General features: G+C 42.7%; 1 protein-coding gene across 1 annotated transcript in view; it reads right to left on the bottom strand.

Annotated features, from left to right (window-relative positions):
* Positions 1 to 7,014: 7,014 nt before the first annotated feature.
* Positions 7,015 to 27,583, bottom strand: part of TNN (tenascin N) — a 73,865-nt gene continuing 53,296 nt past the window's right edge. The window contains exons 16-19 of the mRNA XM_054494511.2: positions 20,689 to 20,785; positions 19,640 to 19,807; positions 10,541 to 10,704; positions 7,015 to 8,145 (exon numbers count right to left, since the gene is read on the bottom strand). Of these exons, the coding sequence (XP_054350486.1) occupies positions 8,005 to 8,145; positions 10,541 to 10,704; positions 19,640 to 19,807; positions 20,689 to 20,785 (570 nt within the window). The 3' untranslated portion in view covers positions 7,015 to 8,004. The remainder of the gene's footprint in view (positions 8,146 to 10,540; positions 10,705 to 19,639; positions 19,808 to 20,688; positions 20,786 to 27,583) is intronic.

The following is a 27,583-nucleotide window of genomic DNA, read 5'->3' on the forward strand; positions in this document are numbered from 1 at the left end:
AATCGAATGAGATAGGGATTGAAAATAATTAGCATTTTATATTCCCCATGGTGTGATGTGTTCCTTAATTTCACCACATACTGCATTATCTACAGGATTACCAGTACTCCATGGATTAAGGTCTCCAGATTTGCAGTATGTGACAGGCAAGGCTGCCTAATTATCTGTCCCTCCTCTGCCCACAACCAAGTCGCCCCAGCTTGACAGTGCCACCTGGTGGCCAGATCAGGAGAAAGCGTGAGTCAACATCTTTTTCACCTTAGAAGTGTTTCCTGTAGAACATCCATCTAGCTAGTTCACCTGTTCTCAAATTAAATGTGCAAAAGGGTCACCAGGTTTTATGTGAAATTCACAAATCTGTCAGGGTCCGGAATGCCGTGCTCATGTGACATATGGGGGATTTCCATAAATCATAGGTCTCAACTGTTGTTACAAACATATTTTGGTGAAGTGTTCTATATATAGCCTCACTACAGTAAAGCTTCCCTAACCACACACGTCTTGCCCATTGCAGTAAGACTAGACCACATTGCAATTGTGTTTCTTCTATTCCCAGCACCCCACCCCTATTTTGACCCCCATTAGAATTAGCCTTTATGAGATTAGAATTAGAACTGTCTTATTCACTACTATATCTTCAACACCTAGCATGGAGCCTGGCACACACTATATGCTAAATAAATGTGTTGATTGGAGGAAATAAACACTGAGGTGTTTCTTAAAAATGCAAATTCCCTGTCTCTCCCTGCCCTTCTGGCTGATTATTAAGTCTAGGGTGATGCCAGACAACCTGCTCTAATAAACACCAGGTCAATGCAGGTGGTCCCTGAACCACACCTTGAGAAATACTATCAAAACAACAAAAGAATTGTGTACAGTCAAATAAGTTTGCAAACACTGCATAGTATAACTTTCCCACTTCACCCCCTTGGGATCTGCAACGCATTTATCACATTAAAGTTTCTAGCGGGTGCTATAATAAAGAATTTGGTTTAACTCCACTTAAAATTTTCCCAAATTTATTTAACCATAAGCCTCTTTTTCTTTCAGCACACCCGGTGGAACAAAGGTCCAGGGGCCACCATTTGGGAAATGCTGCCATGGAGGGCTAGTGCGCACTCCACACATCTTTTGCTCCTGACTTCCATGGAGGGCTGGTGCGCACTCCACGCATCCTCTGCTCCCGTCTTCCGTGGAGGGCTAGTGCGCACTCCGGCGTCCTCTGCGCCTGTCTTCCATGGAGGGCTAGTGCGCACTCCACGCGTCCTCTGCTCCCGACTTCCATGGAGGGCTAGTGCGCACTCCACGCGTCCTCTGCTCCCGTCTTCCATGGAGAGCTGGTGCACACTCCTGGCATTCTCTCCTCCTATCTACTATGGAGGGCTAGTACACCCTCCAGGCATTCTCTGCTCCCGACTTCCATGGAGGGCTAGTGCGCACTCCGGTGTCCTCTGCTCCCGTCTTCCACGGAGGGCTAGTGCGCACTCCAGGCATTCTCTGCTCCCGACTTCCATGGAGGGCTAGTGCGCACTCCGGTGTCCTCTGCTCCGGTCTTCCACGGAGGACTAGTGCGCACTCCACGCGTCCCCTGCTCCCGTCTTCCATAGAGAGCTAGTGCTCACTCCACGCTTCCTCTGCTCCTGACTTCCACTACAGGCTCAGTCAATGTCATCTCCAGAGGAAACTCTTTCTGCAGTGTACATAGATTCTCACTAACCTTTATGAACCTTTCTCTTTTACTCTTCCCTTTCTCTTTCTTCCATTTGCAACCCATAATAATCCTGTTGGTGGCTATTCATAGCAAATATGCCTTAGAGCTGCTAAAGAGACATCTCTATCAAAAGGAAAAAAGAAAAAAGAAAAAGTTTTAAATGAAAATACGAAGACTGAAGATCCAAGCCCACTATTTTACCATTCCAGAGTGCCTTCATACATAAAAACCACTTTCATTATTTCATTTGATTCTCACTTTATAAATGAAGAAAATGAGGCCCAGGGAAGGTAAGCCAGTTTACCCAAAACTGGAATAGAAACCCAAGTCTTCGGACTCCTACCCCAGTGTTCCTTCTGCACACCAGGCATCAAGATCCAGGCCAATCTGATCTTGGCTCCTCAAAGACTGTTGAACTTGTAGACGCCCCTCCCTTGCGTTGGAAACTTATAGAACACAATCAAGGGTCTGCCCATAAGCCTTTAAAGTGCCCAAATGTCTCCTTTATATGTCCCACAGCAAGCCTCATCTGCCTCCTTCTCCTTCTCTAATTAAACCTAATTTTCTTCATTCACCAAAATAAAGAACTGTTTCCATTCCATTTTGTTTCTTTCCTTTATTTAAATTACAGTATCGCAATACTATTGTTTTCTATTTTTCATTATACATACACTGCAATTCATCTATATTGTAGAGTAAACAGAGTTTTATGGGCTAACCTGAGAACCTACCTTCTTTATATAACATTAGAATTGGAACTCAAATCACTTCACCCACAGAAACAGCCAACTGACAGCAGGAATTGGAGAAGTGAATTCATTTGCAAATTAGGAGCTGCCTGAAATCTCTCCCGGGGTGCCCCCCTTCACCTTTCATCAGGCTGACAACCTCTATCCGCCTTTCCTCCCCAGCAGCCCAGTGCGCCGGGTCTGGGGATAGAGTCCAATCTCACCAGGCAATCTCCTCAAGGTTGTTCCCAGTTATTTTTTGCGCATTTGTCCACCAAGAACGCTGCCTAAGAAACCACCAAGTGCAGGCCCAATGTTAAGCTGGGCCTCACCGACTGACTCTCCAGATAGCATCACCCAGGGAAAGAGAAAAGTGGGGACCTAGCCCCTAGAACTCCCCTTTATAGAAGAGAGAAGTGGCGCTGAAATGAGAGGCTCCCGACAGGACAACACTGCCATCTCCTGGCCAGGCAGAATATAGCAAGCCTCTTGCACTAAGCTGCAGTCCCAACCGTATTGATCAGCTCCGTATTGACATGAACTCCCTCCTGATCCCCTCCACCACCCTAGCGAAGCGCTTGAGGTAATGACTTAGAATTTCTTTTTTTTTTTTTTTTGAGACAGAGCTTCGCTCTTGTTGCCCAGGCTGGAGTGCAATGGCTCAGTCTCGGCTCACTGCAACTTCTGCCTCCTGGGTTCAAGCATTCTCCTGCCTCAGCCTCCGGAGTAGCCGGGATTAATGGAGGGCTTTTTCCATCAACTGGCTAAATTTCACCAAGAGTTTCTCGCTGTTATACTTGTTTTTCCTTCTGCCACACCATCCCTTCATCTGCATGTCCCCTGTCCACATCTCCTCACACACCACACCTGGCCTTTTTCCTTCCTCGATCACAGTTTCTGGAGGCATTTTCTTTCTCCTCAGCTCCTTCAGCATTTCCTGGCTTTAATCGTCTTTAAATCCCTGAGAATTCAAATTTTAAACGCAGAGCTTTTGATCTCATTTGACAAACATAAACTCTGGGACCCTATGTCCAGAGGAAGCCACTATCAGGAACAACCAGCTCTAAGCTCTGACATGAAAGGACCCATCTCTTGCCTGTACCACCCATCCTCCTCAAAGCCCACCATTCCTTCTTCCCGGATATCTCACTAATCTAGACCCTCCTCCCCTTCTCCACCATTTCTGCCACAGGCCAAGGAAGTTATGACTGCTTGCCTGAACTATCACAATAGCACTCAACTTGCCTGTGAGTCCCTATCCTTCCTCCAAAACTTCCCTCAACACCCCCAGCCCTGTTGTCTATCCTATCACCAGACTGATATTTCCAAAATACACATCTGATCTTGTCACTCTCAGGTTTAAAAACCTGTGTGTTCCCCACTTTCCACATGCTTTCATCTGAGCAGTGGCTCTCAAGCGTGGTCTATGTTGGAATCCTTGGGAGCACTTTAGGAAGCTCAGGTGCACAGAACTCACCTGAGACCCACTGAAGCAGAGCCTGTGGAGGTGAGTGGAGCTTCTGTACCCATGGAGGCCCCCCACCCCCGCCGCCGCCTACAGGTAGTGAACGCTGAGAACCACAGTACTGGCCTAGCAAAGGAAGAATTCCCGCTCATCTCACCCGCCTGGCTCCCCACCAAGCTCTCCTCACCCCAGTAAGAAACCACTTTGCCCCCCTCAGACATGCCACACTCCACACTTTCTCTTCCTTGCTGCCCAGTCTCCTGTACCCGATGGGCCCCACCCCCCTAGGGCCTCTGGTTTCTCCCCCCGGAATTCATCCTTCCAGACTTAAAGCCGACATCACATCCCCGTGAAGCTCTCTCCCTTGGCACCCCTGGCAGGATGAGTCACCCCAACTCTGCCCACAGTGTTCAGTCCACCTCCCTGTGGACTCACTCTCCCTGGTTAGTTTCCACAGCTGCCTCTGCCACCACTCCAAGAGCTGCTGGAGGGCCGCATTTGTGTTCTGTTCATCACTGTCTTGCTCGTGTCCTGCATAAAAGGCAACACTTTGGAAACTTTACCAAGACTTCTTTCTTTGCATCTACCCTAGTGCCTGGCTTGCAGCCTCTGCCTTCTATGAGAGCTTTTGTTTGCTTTAGTTTGTTCTAAAGGGTAGAAATCATCCCTGTAAGTTTCAAAACCTTGACGGCTCATCACCTGGTTCCAAGAAAATTGACTCTCTCTAAAAAGCAGGTCTCTCCAGAAACTTATTCCACGGGCCCATATTCAGCTACCAGATCGGGAGTTGTGAACACTGGTCACGTTAAAATGAGGTTAGGCATGGAAGTTTCAAGTTGGAATGTTTTCCTCAGTCAGACAAAGGCCCTTTGAAAATGAGTTTCTCTCAACTTCCTTCCTGGTCCCCAGTAGAACCTTTGAAGGGTCAACTGAGGTTTTCTTCACCCGCTCCTTTGTGCACCATGGGTCCTACAGGCAAAATAATGTAAGAAATAGCTCCTGTTTCCCAAAAGTCCTCCTCTTGGCCAGTGATGGAGAAACCCTGGGGTCAATGAACACAGGGGTGTGTGTTTTGTAATTTGCTACCATCACAGACTCCTCCAGAGCAAAAAGACCACCGGCGGCTCCCCCACGCCACAGCTACTCAGAATGGACACCACTCCAGCAGCAGCCCTCGGCCCAGACCTACTTAACCAGAGTGTCTGGGGAAGGGACCCCGTGATCCCTGTGTTAATAAGCATGTTCAAAGTTGAGAAGCATTGCCAACAACCACCATCCTTGGCTCGAAGTCAATCTCTGGGATTTGATCCATTTTGCAAAGGAGGCACTTTTCTAAAAACCCTGGACCACTGTGATGAGCCCAAAGCTTCATAATCACGAAGTTGAGTACCCTACATGCAAACGGGGTCACGGAACAGCAGAAGGGAATTCCAGCCAGGTGTGGCGGTTAGCACCCGTAGTCCCAGCTACTTCCCGAGTCAAGGCTGGAGGATCATTTGAAGCCAGGAGTTCAAGACCAGCCTGGGCAATATAGTGAGAGCCTGCTATATATCTATAGATATAGACATAGATAGATAGATATAGATATAGATATAGATATAGATATAGATATAGATGTATAGTTGGGCATGGTGGCACTCGCCTGCAGTCCCAGCTACTCAGGAGGCTGAGACGGGAGGATTGCTTGAGTCCAGGAGTTCAAGGTTACAATGAGCTGTGATCACACCATTGCACTCGCCTTTTTTTATTCCCTTTATTCTTCCCCACAACACCAGAAATTAAAAGGGAGAGATTTACACTGTTTTCCTCACACAGCCTAGGTGACAATAAGACTCCATTTCTATTAAATAAAACAATTAAAAAACTGCAAAAATGTTTTTAAAAGAAGAGAATTTGAGGAGAAGACTTGGAACTGGGAAGTTGTGCATACAGACCTTTAAGACAGATGAGATCGGCCTGGGTAAGATAGCAAGACTTCATCTCTACAAAAAAGTGAAAAATTAGCTGGGCACAGTAGCATGTGCCTGTAGTCCCAGCTACTCAGGAGGCTGAGGCAGAAGGATTGCTAAAGCCCAGGAGTTCAAGGCTGGAGTTCAAGGCTGCGGTGAGCCTTGATCATGTGAATATACAGCAGCCTGCATGACAGAGGGAAACCCCATTCAAAAAAAAAAAAAAGGCAGATAAAGAAATTAGCTCAGGCTCAGGCCCTGACAAAGCTAGATCAAGACTAGGAGAAATCTGATCAGTTTCTGTGAATATCTCCTCCTCAGAGAGGCTTCATAGTCCAACACCATGCAACACCTTCATCTTCTCATCCTACTTTTTCTTCCATGGCATTTCCCACTTCTTGTAACTACACATTTATTTGTTGTTTAATGTCAGCCTCCACCATGAGAATATTAGCACAAGGACAGGAATATGATGTTATGTCCTTGATTAACACCAATGCTTAGAATGGAACTTGGCACATAATAGGGCTTCATCTCTATTCGTTGAATGAGTGAATGTAAACGAATGAATGAATGACAGCACACAAGCTCCATCAATACAAGCATAGTGTCTATCTTGCTCACCTCTGTTTCCCCAGTGCCCAGCATACTGCTTGACACAAAGCAGACAAACACTTACTAAACTCTTGTTGAATCAATTAATAACATGCAAGTACATTTTTTCATCGTCAGCATCAACATTAAAACTGTATTTCACTGAGACCACTCATTATCAGAGCGAGCAGTTACCATGGCATTGCTCAATGTGTGTGTCTGGGGAAGGAAGGCACCAGAGGGGGATGCTGAAGACTTTAAAGGTTGACAGAAACGGTTTCAGGAGTATGGTTTGACATTCACCCAGAGATTAAAACCTGGAGACACCTAGGCAGTAGACTACACCCTGGTCCTGGAGGGGTACAGCAGCTTTTGGGGCATTCGCCTTACTTCCCATTCACTCACTTCTGCATTCTAAATACCATTATTTCCCATCATGCAAATCAGAGTCCACAGCCAACCAAATTCCATTACAATACACAAATTGTACCTTCACTTGCATGTAGGTTAAATTTAGAATTCAAGTGCACTTATGTGGGGGAAAATAACACACAGCAATTTTTTTTTAATCAAGTGGTTTATTATTTTTTTTCTTCAATAGGAATTTAAGTTACTTCATTGGTCACTGATTTTGCTACAGAAAACCCTCCAAAATGATAGAAAATAAGCAAAAAGGATCTGATCTTGCCAACTGACCGATCAAACAGTAAGACTCACGGTGCTGAGCACTCCCACAAAACCCAGGACTCCAATAGTGCGGGGCGGGGAAAAGAGGGAGTCTGAGGCCTGGTGGGCATGAACAGGAGTTGTAGAAGAGTCTTTGGGAGGAACCAATTATGAAGAGAGTCAAATTATTCAAAGTTGAAATGAGTGAGAATTTATTCACAACATATGCAGCTCTATGGACACAATTATGCAAATGACTGAAAAGAGGGCGCTTAAAAATAGCAGTAAGGCAGCAGCTTTGGTCTCCAGCATGCTGGATACAAGTCAGAACTTAGCTAAACATGAGTCCATCTTAGCCCCTTCTATTCCCTTTATTCTTCCTCATAACACCAGAAATTAAAAGGGGGGAGGTTCACACTGTTTTCATAAAAACCCAATGGGAAAGGAGGTGACAAACGTCCTGTTGTCTCAGCCCTGACCCCTGGGTCATCAGAACCCCTCCTCTGTGCTTCTTTCCAGAGAAAAGATTTGCATTAGCAGAGCTTTAAATACATAGAGGTAAATTTCCAGAGATTTCCAATTGGTGAAGTGCTGGGTGATTCCTTCTCTTGCCCTAATCCGGTATATATGTTGCTGAAGATAAGCTGAGAAACCGTTCCAGTACTGTCTTTCCTACACATACTGTGCAACTACTATTTTGATTTTCAAGACCCTCATAAAGACGGGCAAAAATGCAGGTGAGAGGGAAGGAACCTCCATGGCTTGAAGCTTGGTGACATGATTTGTTCTGTGGGCTATCTGAGCACTCCCAGACCCCAGTGACCACTACCCACCCCGCCCCAAGCTCCCACAGCTGGTGGTGTCTCCTGCGAGGACTGCTCACACGGGCCATCAGAACGTTCGCAGCCTTCCTCCCAGCGTCCGCTTCTTTCTGCCCAGGACAGGCTCCCTGCTGTAGCCATGAGGGCGGATTTTCAACTCCACGTAAGGAATGGAGAATTCATGTCCTTTCCAAGGCTCCCAGTTCACCCCCTACAAAAAAAAAAAAAAAAAAAAAAAAGGCCACATCAAGAAGAGGCTCTTGGGAGGAGGGCAGGGTGGGTTATGGTACAAAGGAATTAATTAGTTAATTAATTACCAGTGAAACCACTCCCTCTCTGCTCAGGGGAGAGAAAGACGGGGGCGATGAGAAGGGAGGGGAGGGCAGGATCCGGACACACGCGCCCTCTGCTGGGCAGCTGGGGTTAGACGGGCTGAGGACTTGGACGATTTGGAAGCCGGCGGTCTCCACGGTGGGAGCAAGGGGGTGTGAGCCCAGGAGCTGGGTGAGGCCAGAGCAGCCACAGAGACAACACACGGGTCAACCGGGCCGGCAATGGGCAAATTATCTTTGCTTCACTCTCTTCCTTTCCAAAAAATTAAAGGCAAAAATAAACATATTAATTGGCCAATTGTGTAAAATCATTTTCAATTTAGACTGTTTAGATATTAGCTCTGGGGTAACAAATAGCCTGCTGAAAACTAAATTTCATTTTATGTCTTTTGACTGGTGAGCGCAATAATATTTAATTCACTTAATAACCCTGCAACCTGGCCAATAAAAAGCCCAAGTGACCAATTTTATGTATTTTAATTTGTGAGGTAAATAATAAACAAGAAACTAAATGCCTTGCAGACTGTGAAAAGCGCATTAACCAGATGAATGTCTTTTATTAGCAAATATGGGATGGTTCAGGGCATCCTGGCTGCTCATTTCCAATATTTAATCTCCTATCCCTGGCTTCCCTGAGTCAGCCCACACGTTGCCACCATGATTCATGGGCCCACCCTCCCCAGCTTCCCTGGGGGCAAATTTCTTCTTCCCTTTGAAAAATCACGTAAAGATTGGGAGTCCTGCAGCCTGGTCAGGACCAAAGTAATCAAAATGTACCTGGACTTCGGATGTGCTAATATTTACAGTAATATTGGTACAAGGTGAGTTCTGAAGAGGTGGCTTCCTGGAGGCTTAGGATCAGGGCTGCAGATGGGAAATTAGAAACCTAGGATGGGGATTCAGGGTTTGTGGAGGGGAGAGGATTAATGACGAGCAGAGAAAAAGATGCAATTTTCAAGAAACTGTGAGGGAGCAGGTGGGAAGTGCCCCGCAGCTGTCAAAGAGTAAGGATGATGCACTGGGGCAGAGGAAGCTTGAGAAATAGCAGGTGGGACAGTTTCAGAGCAATGTGGGAAGAGGAGCCCTCCTGGACCCCTGGGCCTTAGGCGCATACTCCCAATGTGGAGAGACTGGTCTAGCTCAATGTTCTGGGCAGGTTTTGGGTGAAGTGGATCCAAAAATAGGTCTGACCTAAGGCACAAAAAGACTGTTTTGATTAAAGGACTTGAGACAGCTTTTTTTTTTTTTTTTTTTTTTTTTTGAGACAGGGTCTTGCTCTGCCACCCAGGCTGGAGTGCAGCGGCTTGATCATAGCTCACTGCAGTCTCAGCCTCCCAGGCTCAAGTGATCTTCCTGCCTCAGCTTCCCTAGAGGCTGGGACTACAAGTGCATTCCATAATGCCCAGATAATTTTTGTATTTTTTGTAGAGACGGGGTTTCACGATGTTACCCAGGCTGGTCTCAAATTCCTGGGCACAAGCAATCAGCCCACCTCAGCCTCCCAGAGTGCTGGGATTACAGGCATGAACCACCATGCTCAGCCTAAAGAAATAGCTCTTGTTCAACTAGGAGAACTAGAAAGTAGGCAATGTTTGTTATAAACTGAATGTTTGTGTCTCTTCAAAATTCATGTAGTAAAGCCCTAACCACCCCCTACCAACATGATGGTATGTAGAGGGGGCCTCTGGGAGGTAATTAGGTTTACATGAGACCATGAGGTGGAGCCCTCATGATGGGACACATGCTCCTATATGAAGAAGAGATCAGAGCTCCTTTCTGTCCGCCATGTGAGGACGCACAGCCACAGTCAGCCATCCACAAGACAGCAAGGTCCACCACCAATAACCAAATCTGCCAGCAGCCTGATCTTCGACTTCCCAGCCTCCAGAACTGTGAGAAATAAATGTCTGTTGTTTGAGCCACCTGGTCTGTGTTATTTTGTTACAGCAGCCGGAGCTGACAGTGTGTGAACTAGTGAAATGAGACAGTGTGTAGAGCACATCACCTGTTATTACATGGCAGTGGGCAGCCCAAGTTTTTCCCGCACCTTCCCCTAGGCAAGTGTGCAGCACTGGGAATGCAAAACAAGCAGGGCCATGGCCATCAGGAAGGGAGGCCACGACCTCAAGGCCATGGAGCCTGGAGGAGAAGCTCTACTGCTTTGACTGGAAGCTTCAGAAGGAGAGGGGCTGCCAGACTGGCCTGGAGGGTGTCCATTTGGAAGCTGAATATGGGCATACCCTGGGACAGAAAAGACATTCACCTGTCACCTACCTCACTGTGCTTGGTCTCCCCATATCTGCCATTGGGGTTGGCCAAGTGGCAGTTCTTATACCACCAGCCACCATGATGCGTCAGGGCACAGTTGCTGAGTGCAATATCGTTGTCTCTGTCGAAAGTTGTAAACTTCCATCCATTGTGGTAAGTAAGAGCATCCCCTGCAGGAGAGAAGAGACAGAGGCGAGAGCCCAGGGTTAGCCACCGAGCAGATGATCAAAAGAGGACCCAGCAGGAAGATCTCTAGGCATGAAAATGCCAAGGATGCAGCCAGTCATGTCACAGGTAGTCACCGCTCTCTCAAAACAGCCCAAATGAGAACATGACACATGTGAACAGGCTGTCTTTCCTGGCCTGTACCCCAACTTCAGGCCTGTTTCTCCAACAGTTCTCATAGCGTTTTCACTTGGAAGCTCCACAGTCAGATCAAATATCCAAACATAACAACTCTCCCCAAGTCCCTGACCACGCCACACACAACAGCACTGCTCTCCACTCTCCCCACTCTGCCTTGGGTCCACCCTTCTCCGCACCACCCAGACCTGGAACCTGGAGCCGTGTTTGACAATCCCTTCATACCCCTTCTCAAGCCCTCCCTCTGCAAGTCACTCACATACACCCCTACGTCTCTGCTCCCATGACACCCACCCTCGGCCTTCTCTCATCCTGAGTCTGTGTTAACAAAACAGCCTTCTCTCTGGCTTCTTGCCTGCCAGCCCCTCTGGAGTTTAGACATCCATTTTCATCATCTCAGGCCTAACAGTCTACTTCGTACCACATGGAGGTGACTTCCTCTTCCATGCCTTGCAGGCCTGTAGGTTGGCTGTGCCCTATGCACAATCTTGCATCACACCATCTCCACCATGCACCCTCCACTGTGGACCAGCCCACCTTCCAGGGGATTTCTCTCTGCCCTTATCTGTCCAAGTCCTAACCATCCCTTCAAAGCCTAGCTCAAGCCCACTTCTAAGGAAGATTCTCCTTATTGGTCCTCCCATGCACCCTCCTAACACACACACACACACTCACACACACCCACACCTACACACAAACACCCCTGAACTTCCAGAGCCCTTCTGGAGACACATGTAAAATTCAGTCCTTCATTACATCCCATGTGGAAAACTGCTTTAATTATTTTGCTTGTGTATCTCCTGTTTCCCTATCATATTTGTCATCCTTTTACAAGCTTTCTTTTTCTGCTCATAAAAGGCAATAAGGGCCCATATCAATCACAAGCTTCATCAAGCTCTGTTCCTGCAATAAAGATTCTTACATTTATATCTCAGCTCTGAGTTTAGCGATCCTCTTCACATGTGCATTCTCATTTCACTCTCACAGCAACCCTGTGAAGTGGGCAGGGCAGCTCTTGGTCCCATGAGGAAACAAATTCAAAAAGGTTAGACTCTAGGAACTTATTAAGGTCCCATAGTCCACAAACAGCAGAGCTGGGACTCAAATCTCTGTCCTGAGTTTCCAAGTCCAGGGTTCTTTCTGAGACACCAATCCACCTATGGCTTCCTTGTTTCAATGGGGGGCTTCTTGCACGCTGGCAAGAGAGAGCCATCTATCAATGGCTCTTCAAGTGGGGTTTCCAGACCAGCAGCGTCCACATCCCCTGGGAACTTGTTAGAAATGCAAATTGGCCAGGCACGGTGGCTCACACCTGTAATCCCAGCACTTTGGGAGGCCGAGGCAGGCAGATCATGAGGTCAGGAGTTCAAGACCAGCCTGGCCAATATAGTGAAACCCCGTCTCTACTGAAAATATAAAAATTAGCCGGGCATGGTGGTGCATGCCTGTAGTCCCAGCTACTCTGGAGGCTGAGGCAGAAGAATTGCTTGAATCTGGGAGGTGGAGGTTGCAGTGAGCCAAGATCATGCCACTGCACCCCAGCCTGGGTGACAGAGTGAGACTCCATCTCAAAAAAAAAAAAAAAAGAAAAGAAAAGAAAAAAGAAATGCAAATTATTTGGCCCCAGCCCAGACCTACAGAACCGGAAACTACAGGGTGGGCCCGGGCAATCTATACCTTGACAAGCCCTTCCGATGATCTGACGCAGGCTACAGTGTGAGAACCTCTGGTCTACAACTTCACTCATTTGTTTTTTAGGGAACATTTACTGAATACCTGCTATGGAGCAGCACATGCTTGGCTCTGTGAACACAAAAATAAGGAGGTCCTTGCTCTCAAAAACGTTTTTGGAGTGGTTGGGGTGAATATGCTGAGTTGGTAGCATATGTTAAAAGGGAAGGTCCTAATTTGCCCCTCCAAGTCTGCAATCTCACCAGCAGCTCGTTTATGCCTCACCCAGAAAAAGCAGGAGGATTCTGGGGACACAGAGGCCACTTCCACACAGACACAGCAGACAGGTCTGTCTCCAGTAGTTTTCTCCAATCCAAGAAAGGTATATTGTCATGCTAGTCATACACATTTCCGCCTCCCTCCAGACTTCGTACAGAAAGTTAACCACAGCTTGAAATAACGTGCAGTGTCTCCCTCAGTAACCTTCTTTAAATGAGCACAGCTTAGCTAATTTACATAGAAGGTTCCCAGGGCTGCTTTCTAAGAATCTGTGCAGAGGCTCTCTTAAAGACATGTTTGTGATGGTCTAAACCTGGGCACTGGGATAAAGAAAGGTAAAGCAGGTTTTCACCCAAATGTGGGAGGTCTTTTTCTGCAGAAGGATTTTCTACCTTCTAGAAACTGAAGACATCCTAATGTTCAGAGTGTAGAGAGTGAGAATGAGGACTGGAGGGGTTCATGGCAGGCCCATGAAAGGTCTGTGCCCAAACTCAGAGGGGATCAAGCTGGTCACCATCCATCTCATCAAAATGTCCCTCTGAGACCCACTCTCCCCCTCTAGGATTCACCAGGATGGGAAAGATGGCCCAGGCAGCTGCACCTTCAAAGATCAGGAGAAGCCATTAACATCACATCCCCTGTCAGTCACACACAGACACAGTAGTGTGGGTCGGAACCTTGAATGTCTTTTATTTCAGGATTAGGAATGGATGATTACAAATGATTTGTGCCATTTCTAGCTTTCCCTTTCGTCCAGGTACCCATTAATTTTTTTTTCTTTTTCAAGTGCCAGCACTTAAAAATCCATCCCTGGCCCCAACCCACTAAATGCTTCCAGAGCTCCCCAGTCACATTTCCAAGTGCCCCCAGGTTGGGATCTATCCCTGGTTGTGTCCCCACTGTGGCCCATGCAGGTGGGACTTGAAATCAGCTGTAAATAATTGGTTAGCCCTAGAATTCATTCTGCACCATTCTGAATGCCTAGCTCTTTATGATTTCATTATGATCTCTAAATAGATGAATAACACCTTAATGGTGGAGCTCATAAGATAGCCTCCCTGCCCCCACTAGAAGACTCAGAATCAGAAACTAAATTTACACATCATTACCTTGCTGGAATTTGCTTCGTGAAGGGAAAATGGACTTTCTGATATGACTTGAGTGGAAGTCAAAAGTTGAGGGCCCACCTGGACACCTGAGTGGGGAGCAAGCCTTAAGCCACACATTCCTGCCAGGCTGCATGCATGCCAGTTCTAATCAGAACTAAAATGAAGATAGAGGCTGGGGAGAGCTGGTGCGTGCAGGGAGGTATCAAAATATTCACCTTCCATTTGAATGCCGTGTCCTCTAAACAGTGCCTCAGTATTCAAGACATGAGTAGCCAGGAGCTTTCTAAATTCTGAAACTCTCCTCATGGACAAATCAGCATACAAAAGGAACGCTAAAACTCCACTAACCCTACCATTGTAATTCAGAATTTAAAAGCGGGAATGATAGTACACATGGGAAGTCTAGATCACTGCCTAAATGCTGTGTGAAAGTCTCCTATTAAAAAATAAATTCTATTAAAAAATACATCCTCTGCTGGCTGGCACTGTTGGCCTGAACAACCTTAGAAAAGGAATTATCCCCACATTGCAGTTAACATGCAAACAGAGTACCTGGGAGGAGAATTAAATAATTCCCCAAACATGTTGACTCCCTTTCAGTCTTTTTCCCATTGGCATCAGTTCATTTGCTGGATCATTTTAACACAGGCTTCAGAAAAGGCAAATGGTAATGGCCAAGGGAAAGGAAATGTGCAGCCTGGGAGGACAGGCCTGAGTGAGGTTCATGACCAGGAGGCCAGGGAGGGCACTGGGTTTCAGGGAGAGATGTGGGGCACAGGGGCCAAAGAAAAACACCCAGCTTCATATTGTGTCCAGGGAGGGTCCCACGCATGGAGCTTATGTAGACTTCTTTAACCTGAGAAGGAAAGGCTGAGGCTAACGGATGGCCATGATCAAGAGCAGACAACAGGGTACTGGAAACCAAAGAAATGATCACATGGACTCCATGTGGACTGAAGAGGCCCAAGGGCTCTGGGACAGACTGGAATGTGTGTACTGTATTATACCAAAGGGTTGGAAGAACCTGGAATAAGCTGTCAGGAACATAGTCTGATCTCATTTAGAGATGGGGTGGGAGGATATGGGCAGTGTGCTTAGTTATACAAAATAGCATCATTAAATCCCCTCTCATTCAGTTAATATCCTCATAATCATATGAATGTCCATCTATGTTTCCCAACTGTATTATAACTGTCTTCTTCTATATCTGACTTTCATGTTTTATACAGTCATGCCCTGCATAAGAACATTTCAGTTAACAAGGGACTGCATATACGACAGTGGTCCCATAAGATCGCAATAAACCTGAAAATTACCTAGTGACATCACAGCTGTCGTAAGGTTGCAGACCAATGCATCACTCATGTGTTTGTGGTGATTTGGTGTAAACAAACCTACCAGTCATACAAAAGTCTTGCACATACAATTACCTACAGTAGGTCAAGTAATACTTGATCATGATAATAAACAATTATGTTACTGGTTTATGTGAATAATACTATGCTTTTTATTGTCATTTTAGAGTGTATGAGTACTTAACAAAAAAAAAAAATCCTGTAAAACAGCCTCAGGCAGGTCCTTTGGGATGTATTCAAGAAGAAGGCATTGTTATCACAGGAGATGCCAGCTCCATGTGTGCTATTGCTCTGAAGACCTTCCAGCGGGACAAAATGCGGAGGTGGACGACAGTGATATTGATGATCCTGACCCTGTCCAGGCCTAGGCTAATGTGTATGTTTGTGTCTTAGTTTTTAACACAAAGGTTTAAAGAGTAAAAAATAAAAATAAAAAATGTTTAAATAGAAAAAAAAACTTACAGAATATGGATATAAAGAAAGAAAATATGTTTGTACAGCTGTACAATGTGCTTGTGTTTTAAGTGAAGTGTTACTCCAAAGGAGTCAAAAAAATTGAAAAAGATGTTAAAGTTTATAAAGTAAAACAGTTACAATAAGATAAGGTTAATTTTTATTAATGAAGAAAGAACATTTTTAAATAAATTTAGTGTAGCCGAAGGGCAGTGTGTCTAAAGCCTACAGGAGTGTACAGTCATGTCCTGGGCCTTCACATTCGCTCACCACTCACTGACTCACCCAGAGCAACTTCCAGTTCTGCAAGCTCCATTCACAGTAAGTACCCTTACAGATTGGCCATTTTTTATCTTTTATACCATATTCTCACTGTGCCTTTTCTATGTTTACATATATTTAGATCCATAAGTACTTACCATAGTGTTATAATTGCCTATAATATTTATAATTATATAATAATATTATATTATTATATTATTATATAATTAATATTATATTATTATATCATTATATAATATATAATTATTATATATATTATTATATATAATTATATATAAATATATAATAATATATAATTATATATATAATTATATATAAATTTATATATAATTATATATATAATTATATATTATTATATATATAAATAATTATATATATAATAATATATAATTATATATATAATTATATATAAATATATATAATAATATATAATTATATATAAATATATATAATAATATATAATTATATATAAATATATAATAATATATATAATTATATATATAAATATATGTAATTATTATATATAATTATAAATACAATTATATATAAATATATAAACATATATAATTATTATATATAATTATATATTTACATATAATTATATATAATTATATATACAATTATATATAAATATATATAATTGTATATATAATTATATATAATTATATGTAAATATATATAATTATATATAATTATATATAATTATATATAAATATATAATTATTATATATATTTATATATAATTATTATATATAATTATATATAAATATATATAATAATTATGTATAATTATATATAAATATATATAATAATTATGTATAATTATATATAAATATATATAATAATTATGTATAATTATATATAAATATATATAATTATGTATAATTATATATAAATATATATAATAATTATGTATAATTATATATAAATATATATAATATTATATATAATTATATATAAATATATATAATTATTATATATAATTATATATAAATATATATATAATTATATATAAATATATATAATTATATATAATTATATATATAATTATATAATAATTATATATAATTATTATATAATTATATAAATATATAATTATTATATAATAATTATATAAATATATAATTATATATAATAATTATATATAAATATATAATTATATATAATTATATATAAATATATATAATTATTATATAATAATTATATATATAATTATTATATAATAATTATATATATAATTATTATATAATAATTATATATATAATTATTATATATAAATATATATAATTATTATATAATTATTATATATTAATATATAATATATATGATATAGAAATATATATCATATATATGATATATATTTCTATATCATATATATGATATATATTTCTATATCATATATATGATATATATTTCTATATCATATATATTATATTATATATAGTATATAATATATAATATATATTATATATAAGTATATAATTAATATATAATTAATATTAATATTTATAAATATATAATTGCCTATGTCAATACACATATATTATATATAAGTATATAATTAATATTATATAATTAATATTAATATTTATAAATATATAATTGCCTATGTCAAAACACAGGCTTATATTTAGATCCATAAGTACTTACCATGGTGTTATAATTGCCTATAATATTTAGTAACGTGCCATACAGGTTTGTAGCCTAGTAGCAATACGCTACACCATATACCTCGGTCTATAGCAGGCTCTGCCATCTAGGTTTGTGTAAGTGCATTCTGTGATGTTTGCACAAGGATGAAATGCTTAACAATGCAGTTCTTAGAATGTATCCCTGTCGTTACGCAACGCAAGACTGTTATACTTCAAGTACATGTAGCACAGCCTGTCTCCATCCCATAGAGACCCAGAACTACTTAGGAAAGAAGTGACAGTATCCAAAAGCAGTGAGGATCTTCTAGCTGCAGTGCTTTTTTTTTCAAGGATTGTCTTTTTTCTGAAATAATTCTTTGCATACTTTTTCTCACCCAACTCCTACTCAGAATCCTGGAACAGTTTCCCCATGTCTGTAGCCCAAATGCCTCATACTTTGGTAGGTGCCTACCCCTCCCTCTTTGTCCCCTCCCATGTCACCATGTCACCAAACTCACCCTTTCATTCACCCCTATGGAATCTATTTGGGTTCTATTCAGGGACTATTATGTAAGATACTAAACATCCATAAGATTATGTATATAGAAAAGTCCTGCTAGCAATTTCATTTTTTAAACTCTCCTACTCTGTACCAGGCTCTGAGATAGGCACTGGGAAACAAGAACAAATGCAAAATTCATGTGACTATTTTTTAAATGAAATTATAAGATCTCAAAGAAGGTTTGCATTCATAGTTGGCCACCCCAGATCATGGCCCCAGACACTCAGAAGTTCTGTTCACAGTCTTCTGCCATCAGGGGTCCTTGAGTAGACAATCTCGAGAAGTCCAGCAAGGCTGTGAGATAAACTCCAGCATTCTTGCCTCCACTCAGTCCCTACTCACCCTAAAGCCCCCAGGCCTGGAGAGCCCTCTCTTTCTTCCCACTTGAGTTTGCCCCTTTTTGCAGATCCAATTCCCTCCAGTTTCTTCGTCCTCCGTGTGCCCACCTTCTCCACACTCCTGTAACTGTGTATGTTTCTTACCCCTTATTTAACTCACTGCAAAAGTTACCTTTTATTTGTTTTCACCTATTTACATTTAAGTCTAAGGAGAGAGACCGCCATGTCTTATACAGTCAGTCAATCTGGCTGGTAACACATTCCTATGTAAATACACCAAAGTCAAAAATATGCAAATGTCAAAACACAGGCTTACTTGTTAGGGTTTAAAAACCATAAATACAGCTTTTAAAATATTAGTATTAAAACAATGACCCAACCTCCCCCTCTTACATAATATATTTAATTTACTGGTAACATTCCAGCGTTTCAGTCATGTTGCTTAATTTTGCTCTTTTCCTTCACAACCAAACACACCAGCAACTGGCTTAGCTCCAATGAGCGGCTACTAGAGGCTAAAGGTTCCCTCACTTTCCACTGAACTGCTCATTTCTGTGTTGTCACAGTTGAATTAAATTAATGAGACCTATATTTCTTATTATTTGAATCAGCACTTTCCTTATTCTGTTTTTATAGCAAAGTGCCACCAAAAGCTCAACTAATCACACACACACACACACACACACTACTGTGCGGACAAAGATGACAGCCACACTGCTAAAGCCGAATGAAAGACTGACAAGCATCAAGAAATTGTTCAGAATATGGGCTCATCAGCTAATGTACAACAGCCTGAATAAGAGGAGTACAAGGGGAGGGTTTTTATTGGGGTGGGGGGGTGACGTATAACATACAAAAGTTCCAATTTTATGGTGGTCAAGGATTGTTTTAACTACTTGTTCATTCCTGACCCCCTGCAGAGAGTAGGACCTCCGCCGTCAATGAGAACAATTCACCTCCACAGAATAATATTCCACCCCCCAGATCAGTGGCACACGGCAAACCAATCGTTACACAACAGACAGCAAGAGACCTTCGCAGTAAGAAAACATTTTTTCTCACCTGCCGTGCCTCTGTATTTCCCAACTGTCAGCTTATACCGCTCCTTGCTGGAGGCCACTTGGAAGAAATCATATATAGCATAGGCAGATTCATTGGCAGTCTGTAAATCCACTCTCACTTCATACCGCATTGGAGTGCCGGTGGTGAGGTTGTGTAGCTTGTCAAGTCCTAAAAATAAAAAATGGAATTCCAATAACCAATCAACCCATGTGTGCGAGTAAACACTCAACATGTGTGTCTGAGGCTTTCAGAACCTAAAGTCACTTTAGTCTTTACCTTCTCTGCTAATAAGGGACAGTCTCAGCACTTTCTCTTTCGGGGGGCTCATAGGCACACTAAGGAGTGTGGAGACCACGTTCTATGGAAGGGAGCAGTGAGGGGGGGCAGGGTAACCCCGGAAGGAATCTGCCTCCATTGGCTCCATCCCTCTAAAACAGAAGCAGTTGTATTTATCATCCATTTATCTCACCAAGTAAGAGAGCAGGTCAACGACTCATCCTAAGATCCCCAAAGAGATTTTATACTGAGCAAACCACAAACATCATCTACTTTATTAGACACTGGGTATCTGAATTATGACTTTTTAATTCTTCATTTCCCAATTCATGCTTTTGGCTATTTCACCGTCTGTGAACATCTGCTCCAGAGGAGAGCAGAGGGAAAAGGGGGAAAAAATTGCTCATAATGCCTGGCATCACCAAAAGAATTTTAGAGACTGCTAGGGTGACCTCCCAGTAATGGACCAGCATCCCAGTCACTGAACTTTTTTTCTACTACTGTGGCTTCTAAGATCTTCAGGCTGCAGGCAGATCCTGCAGAGCTAAAATCAGCATAAAACCCCTGTGACCACTCCACCTTTCAACAAGTTCAGAGTGCAGGACAGCCTTCCCATCAACATGCCCACCAACACCCTGCTCGGCACAGTCCTCTGTCTCCCTGCCACTGGGGCCTCTCTGTGAAGGTGGTGAGCTTCCCTAAGCCTCCTAGCTAGCTTGTCCTGGGAGAAATCACCCCCCACAGCCCCAGCCCCCTGGATTCTGAGATCATACCAAGCCAGAACTCCTTCATGGGGTCCCCAAAGCCTTCCACATAGCTCCTCCATCGCTTGAAGAAATCCAGCTGCCCAGTGTTCCGCCTTTGGAAGACCTGAGAAGGAAGATGAATACTTCACTCTGACCCTCCAAACAGACATAGGTGCTGGGAGACAAGAGAAGACCAAGAGCTTGCTCATACACTGCCTTCCTCCAGCTAGCATGCCTTTCTTTTTAGAGAGGCTTTTTATTTATATATCAGTAGATTCACTATATTAACAAGCATTCTTTATATGTACAGTAGTATGCCAGGTACTAAGACATGTAGAGCAAAAGCAGAGAAGGCTCCTGCCCTTAAGAAATTTCAGTTCTTTCCACTATTTGTGTGATTCAGTTGCTAGTGTGGGTTGTCTCGGGCAAGACATTCCAGACCTCTGCCAACTCTCACATGTAGCTTTCAACACCCATTCAACTCAATTGGGGCACATCATGTTTATGGCATCTTTTTTCCCCTTTTCTGAAATAGTTTGAGAGTAGGAATTATTTTTTAATTCACCTGATTCTTAGTATAGTGATTATTTAATACTTATGGAGAAAAAAGTTCACACAACAAATATTTACTGAGCATCTACTATGTACTAGGCAATATGCAAGATAGTGTGCAAAGTGAATAAATCAGAAACGGTTCCTGCCCTTCTGGAGCTAATAGTTTAGTAAATAAAATTACTAAATTAAATAATTTTTAAATGCAGTTAAAACTGTGATAAGGGCTGTGAGGGAAAGATGCAACAAAACTGTAAGAGCGTAAAACAGGAGGACCTGACCAAGGAGCCAAGAAACCACCCCCAGGACATGGCTGAGCTGCAGAATGAGTAGGAACGGTCAGGCAAGAGCACGGGGGCCAATGTTGGGGCTGCTGGGGGCTGAGGAAGGGATGGAAAGGGAGGCTGAGAAGATGGCAAGAGTCAGTCCTGGTGAGCCTTTAAAAGCGATTGTTGAAGACGTTGGTCCAGGTAAGAGCGCTGGAAATTATTGCAGAGTTTTAAGCAGGAAAAGAGATCCAATCAGATTCGTCTTTAGCTTGTAGTGTATGGAATGGACTGGTCGGGGTAAAAATGGAAGTGAGATGACCAATTAGGAGACCACTGTAGAGTGCAAATTAAGGGGGACAGCAGCTTGGATGAGGGATGCCCTGAGAATAGATGGAAGTGGATAGAAGGTACAGTTGACAGAGGTGGTGACAGAATGTGGAACTGAAAGAGGAGGAAGTCAAGGTAAGATAAGTTTCTTATAGTATGGGCTTGCAGATGACTCTTCTCTCAACTATTCACTGAGATGGGGGATTCAGAGAGGACAGGTGGTAGTTTATTTTTATTTATTTTTTGTTGTTGTTGTTGTTGTTTGTTTGTTTTTTGAGATGGAGTCTCACTGTGTTGCCCAGGCTGGAGCGCAGTGGTGTGATCTTGGCTCACTGCAACCTCCGCCTCCCAGGTTCAAGCGACTCTCCTGCCTCAGCCTCCCAAGTAGCTGGGATTACAGGCACACACCACCATGCCTGGCTAATTTTTGTATTTTTAGTAGAGACGGGATTTCACCATATTGGCCAGACTGGTCTTGAACTCCTGACTTTGTGATCCACCCACCTCAGCCTCCCAAAGTGCAGGTGTGAGCCACTGCGCCTGGCCAAGTACAGGTTTTATGAATGGGTCATGAGCTCATTTGGGATGTGGTAAGTGTGAGTTATTTCTAAGGTATGCTAGTGAATGAAAATACCACAGAGCAATTGGATGTAAGGGCTGGAGTTCTAAAGAGAGGTCTAGGCTAGACTTATTAAGGTAGAGTGTGTCTCAGGCAATGCTAGGAGTTCACTGAGTCCCACTTCACTTTCCTCTTCCCAGGAACACAGGAGGATGTCCATTTACAGCTTCCCTTGCATTTAAGTTGGAGCCATGTGATTATTTGCAGCCAAAAGGTTGTAGGTGGGAGCCTTTTGTGTGTGGGTGGGTTCTCCACACTCTCTCTTCTACTGCCATGCACCACAGGGCCATGGGAAAGGCCACACACTGAAATAGCAGAACTACAAGATGGAAACAGCCTGAATCCCTGAGTCACACTTATAACTGGCTGCCAAACCTGCACAACACATTGCACACATAAGAAAACTACATTGTGCTTGTTCAATCACTGGAATTTGGAGCCCATTCTATCCTAATTAGTACAGAGAAGCATGGGACCCAGAGGAGGGTAAAATGAAGTCATGGGAAAAGATGAGACCACTTAAGAAGAAAATGGGAACTGAAAAGATAAAGTGGCCTAGAATCAAGCCTTGAGGACATCCAATATGTATAATGAAGAAGGACGAATCCATTAAGGAGAGAGAAGGGGCAACAGAAGTGGAGAAAAAGAAACTAGAAAAATATGGAATCACAAAAGCCACAAAGAGAAAGGTGTGGTCAATAGTGTCAAGTACTGATGAGAGCTCTAGGAACAGAAGGCCAAAACTATCCCTAGAATTTAGTGGCACAGAAATCACTGGTGATTTTAGCAAGGGCTATGTCAGTGTGAGATATGGACAGAAGCCAAACTGGAACGGGCCAAAGAATGAGTGAGATGCAAGAAAATGGAGGCAGAGTTGGGTGCCATTCACCAAAGTGTGGACTGCCTTCTTTTAAAAAATTCCTCTGTTTGGAGAAGGAAGGCAGTTCCAGTCACAGTAAATTGGATTCTTCAATAGAAAGTAAATCTGAAAAGTACCTACACACACCTATATACAGTATTGGAATTGATAATACATCTAATTCCACATGACCTTGAGAGCCAAGCTGAATGCCATCCTAGCTAACCTCAGGAATGATTCCCACTAACCAAAGGCTAGAATCGCATTTCTCTCTCTGCCTATTTTTCTTTGCATTCATTTAGATGCAGAAGCCCCAACACAAAATCTAATCTCCCTCCTTTCCACTAGACTTCACAGCATGTGCCTTGAAGTAAAACACATTATCTTGAATTTATAAGGTAAACCACCTGATATTTGCGCCTTCTTTATATTTTTCTCCGGGAAGAGAAAGGGAGGGAAGAGAGAGTAGGTTACCCTGCAGCAATGCTGAAAGCTCCACATGGGAGTTCACATTTAACTCCTTCCAAAGTACCCATTCATGTCTGCTGGCCAAGGAGTGGGGCACCATGGATGCAGAAGGCTCCAGACTCCAAGTCAGACCACAGCCACTTCCTGGGCAGGAGATGGGTGGGGATTGCTGAGGCAGCCTCTTCTGTTCCTGACCCTCGGCCAGCTCATGGTAAAACAGGAATGGAAGGGAAGAGAAGAGCCTACCTCATAAGACTTCTGGGAGGACTAAATGAGACACCACATAAAAATGTTCTATAAATAGGCAAGAAGTGCTGAACAGAATGTAGGAAATAACACGGCAAACAGTTAACACCACATTAACATTGCTGTTCTCTTTCCCCTTTGCTCAAGTATCCATCTTTTAAAGATGTCCTATTTCCTTCTTGGCTTCCCTCACTTTTCTTCACTCATTTATTCACTTAGACGACAATCATTTCGTGAGCATATGTTGAGTGCTGGCCCTGGAGCAAGTATTTATGATGCTATTTGACAGATGCGAAAGTCCAGAAAAGCGAGTATCCAGAGTCCTACAGCTAATCACTGATACAAAGACCACGCATAAATTTTATCTTTCTGTCAGAAAGTTTGAAAATACCAGTCCTACTGAATCTGTTTCCTGAATCGAATTTCCAAAGACTCTGAGAACTTGCTAATTTCCTAGCAACGTACCTGGTCCAACCCCTTCCTTGGGACTCTTGTTGTACCAAGGACAGTGGAATTTTAGGACAAATGTAGCACCGATGTATGGCTCCACATACATCGCGTCAAATCACGTTCCCACCACAAGGTCAGGCTCAAATCCAACCTTGCCGCCCTAGAATGCATTACAAAGGTATTTGGTCTCTATCTCCTATCAGTGAACCCAGTGCCCAAGCTTGATGGGAGCTTTCCAGCGATGTGTGTGTGTGTGTGCGTGTGTGTGTGTAATAATACTTCATCTGGGCCAGGGAAGCTTCCAAAAATGATTCTGGTGCTCTTTGCATCACTGTTTTGAACCAGAACCAGCTCTATACTTACTAGTTGTGTCTTTGGGCAACCTTGACAAGCCTCACTTTTCTAAACTGTTAGATTAAGATGTTAACAACCTGTCTGTCATGATCTTAAATCAAGGCTTCGGCAAGGTCATTAATCAAAGTAAATCATAAAGTAGTTAAGCCAGACCCTGGCATATATAGATATAATAAGTTATTATGATCTCTCAATAAATGTTAGTTTGCATTTTATTATATCAGTTTCCAAATGAACTGACCCACAGGGATCATTTATACATCTTGATCAGGCAGCCTTAATTGACTCACTCAGAATCTAATCCACTCCCATTCTATGAGATGAAAACACCCTATCATGAACTATTTGGGTATCACAAAACCCCCTTACCAAATAAGTTTCAAAGGGAAAAAAACAAGCAAACAAAAAACCTCTTTATGTCTGGTTCTATACTAGAGTTGTCATTACATTCTAGAACTTACTCAATGCCCTGAATGACTAAATACAGAGAAAAAAAGTCAAACTTGCATTGAAATGTCTGTGGAAAGAGCCTCTAGTGCAGCCCTTAAGACTTTCAAGATGGAAAACAAAGATGGAAATATTTGAGACATTAAGTGTTCCCTGATGTTCTTTCCAGCCTCCCACCAGCGGCAGAGTTTACCTCAGGGCACAGTTCTTCTGGCCTGTTCTTCAAATTGAGTTCCTGCTGCTTGGGATGGAAGAATTACCATAAAAGGATTTTGAAAGCTCAATAAAACAGAGAAACAGACTATGGGTCATCCTTCAGTGACAAAGGACTCTTGAATCTCCCCAAAAAAACTATAACAACTGTCAGTAAAATGTTTTGTGGGGAAGTTTTCAGGACTCCATGTTTTCTGGAGCATGGTAGCTTTAAGTAAAACCCTGCAGAACCTCAGTTCATGCATGACCCCCAGGAGTCTGGCTCAGAAAACAAGACTTGGGGTGGGGTTGGGGCTGGGGAGGGTCAGAATGCACAGTGGTTTTATTATTTTTGGAACCGATCTCTGTGTTTGAGGAGGAGTCATTTGCATGAGCAGGATGTAAATGGCAAGCTCCTTGGGGGCAGGGATTTCTGTTGGTTTGGTTCACTGCTGGATCTTGAGTACATGAAGCAGTGCCTGACACATAGTAGGTACTCAGTAAATACTTGTGCAATAAGTCATGACTATTCCAGGGCAGACAGACTGACAGATCTCTTTCTAAATGTTGCCCCAGATAAACACCTCCTTCTCTGTGGGAGCTTGGCTTACAAAAAGGCCACACTAGACAATACAAACATCCTGCCAAAGGTCAATTACGGGCACAAAGGCAGGAAATTGGGCTGCAGGCCTGAAGGGACAGAATGCTTAGCCTTACAATGGTGCTGAAGAAAAGCAGCAGGTACAGCCCTATGGGTCTGGTCAGGTGGAAGACCTCCCATGTTACATTCTGTTCTGTTGTTTTGATAAATCAATCGGGAATTTCCCCCAGCCAATCCAATTACTGCCTTTCAACTGTCAGATGCCACTGTGCAGATAATAAGTTTTCTTCATTGCTGCTCATCAGATGGTATCTTTTTATTCATGGCTACTCAAGCGTCTTTGGTTTCCCAGGCCCCTGAGTGAATGTGTAAATGAATAAGGTTTGAGCACTATGAGATCATGCTCTCTCTTTCCCACAGTGAGCTGCGGATGCACAGCAGGTTAAGGCTGCATGCTGGCTTGGAGCAGTGAGAGTCTTTATCATTCAGGCACAGGGAGAAAAGGGGCAAGGGGAGATGGAAGGATCAGATTGCAACCCTCAAAGGCAGCTCATCATATAATTGGATCAGGCTGATGCAATCAAAGAAGCTGCCATGTGGTTTAGGCAGAAAATGGCCCAAAAGAATAAAACATCTACACAGAAGAGGGACAATTAGAGCATTGCCCAAGTTTCCGTCTTTCAGACTTAAGTCTTTCCAATCAAAACCTCAAAGGCCTTGTTGAGGTACTGTGGAGCCAGGGTACAGAACTTGGACAATGGACTCCAGTTCAGAGGTCTGAACTCCCCAGACAGGCTATGCATTTGCATCTTGGATGACCTGAGATGAACTCACTGAGAAGACCAATGATTAGGAGGCTGGAGTTTTGAAATCTGGTCCCAGCTTTGTCATTCTTGTATGACTTAGGCCAGGCACTTCTTTCTGTGGGACTCACTGTCCCTATCTGTAAAATAGGAAAAACAATCCTCTCTCACTTACTCTAAAGCTGTTGTGTGAGGGTCATGTGTACAAAAGTGCTTTGAAGAAGGTAAAATATAGGTAATACATACATATAAGGCATTACTAGATGATGATCAACCCACAAGCCTTCATAGTCATCAGCCTTAGTCTAACCAAGCCTGTTCTAGGACAGGGGTTAAGTACTAGGCTCTATCCTTACAGTTGGTTGGTGTCAGAGGCATTTGAACCAGAGCCATCTTGAGTGAGTGCTAAGACAATGAGGCTGGGACTTGCTGGGCTGCATTCCCAGAAAGTTAGGTATTCTTAGCCTCCAGATGTTATGGTTAAGGGAACAGATTGACAGTGTTTACTAAACAGACCCAGACTTAGGAATGTCCTGATATCTTGAGAACAGAAGCACTCCTAATGTTGCTTTAAATATAATAATATTGATTCTCACAAAATATAGTAATTAAGAAAATTAATCCTTTATCACGAACCATTGTAACAGAGCACATCCCCTCATGATCTTTTTTTATCCTATATATAAACAAGTCTTATACCTAGGGTGCATGCATTCCTCCTTACTTTCAGAAATG

This window comes from Pongo pygmaeus, chromosome 1 (assembly GCF_028885625.2).
Source record: "Pongo pygmaeus isolate AG05252 chromosome 1, NHGRI_mPonPyg2-v2.0_pri, whole genome shotgun sequence".
Lineage (NCBI taxonomy): Eukaryota > Metazoa > Chordata > Mammalia > Primates > Hominidae > Pongo > Pongo pygmaeus.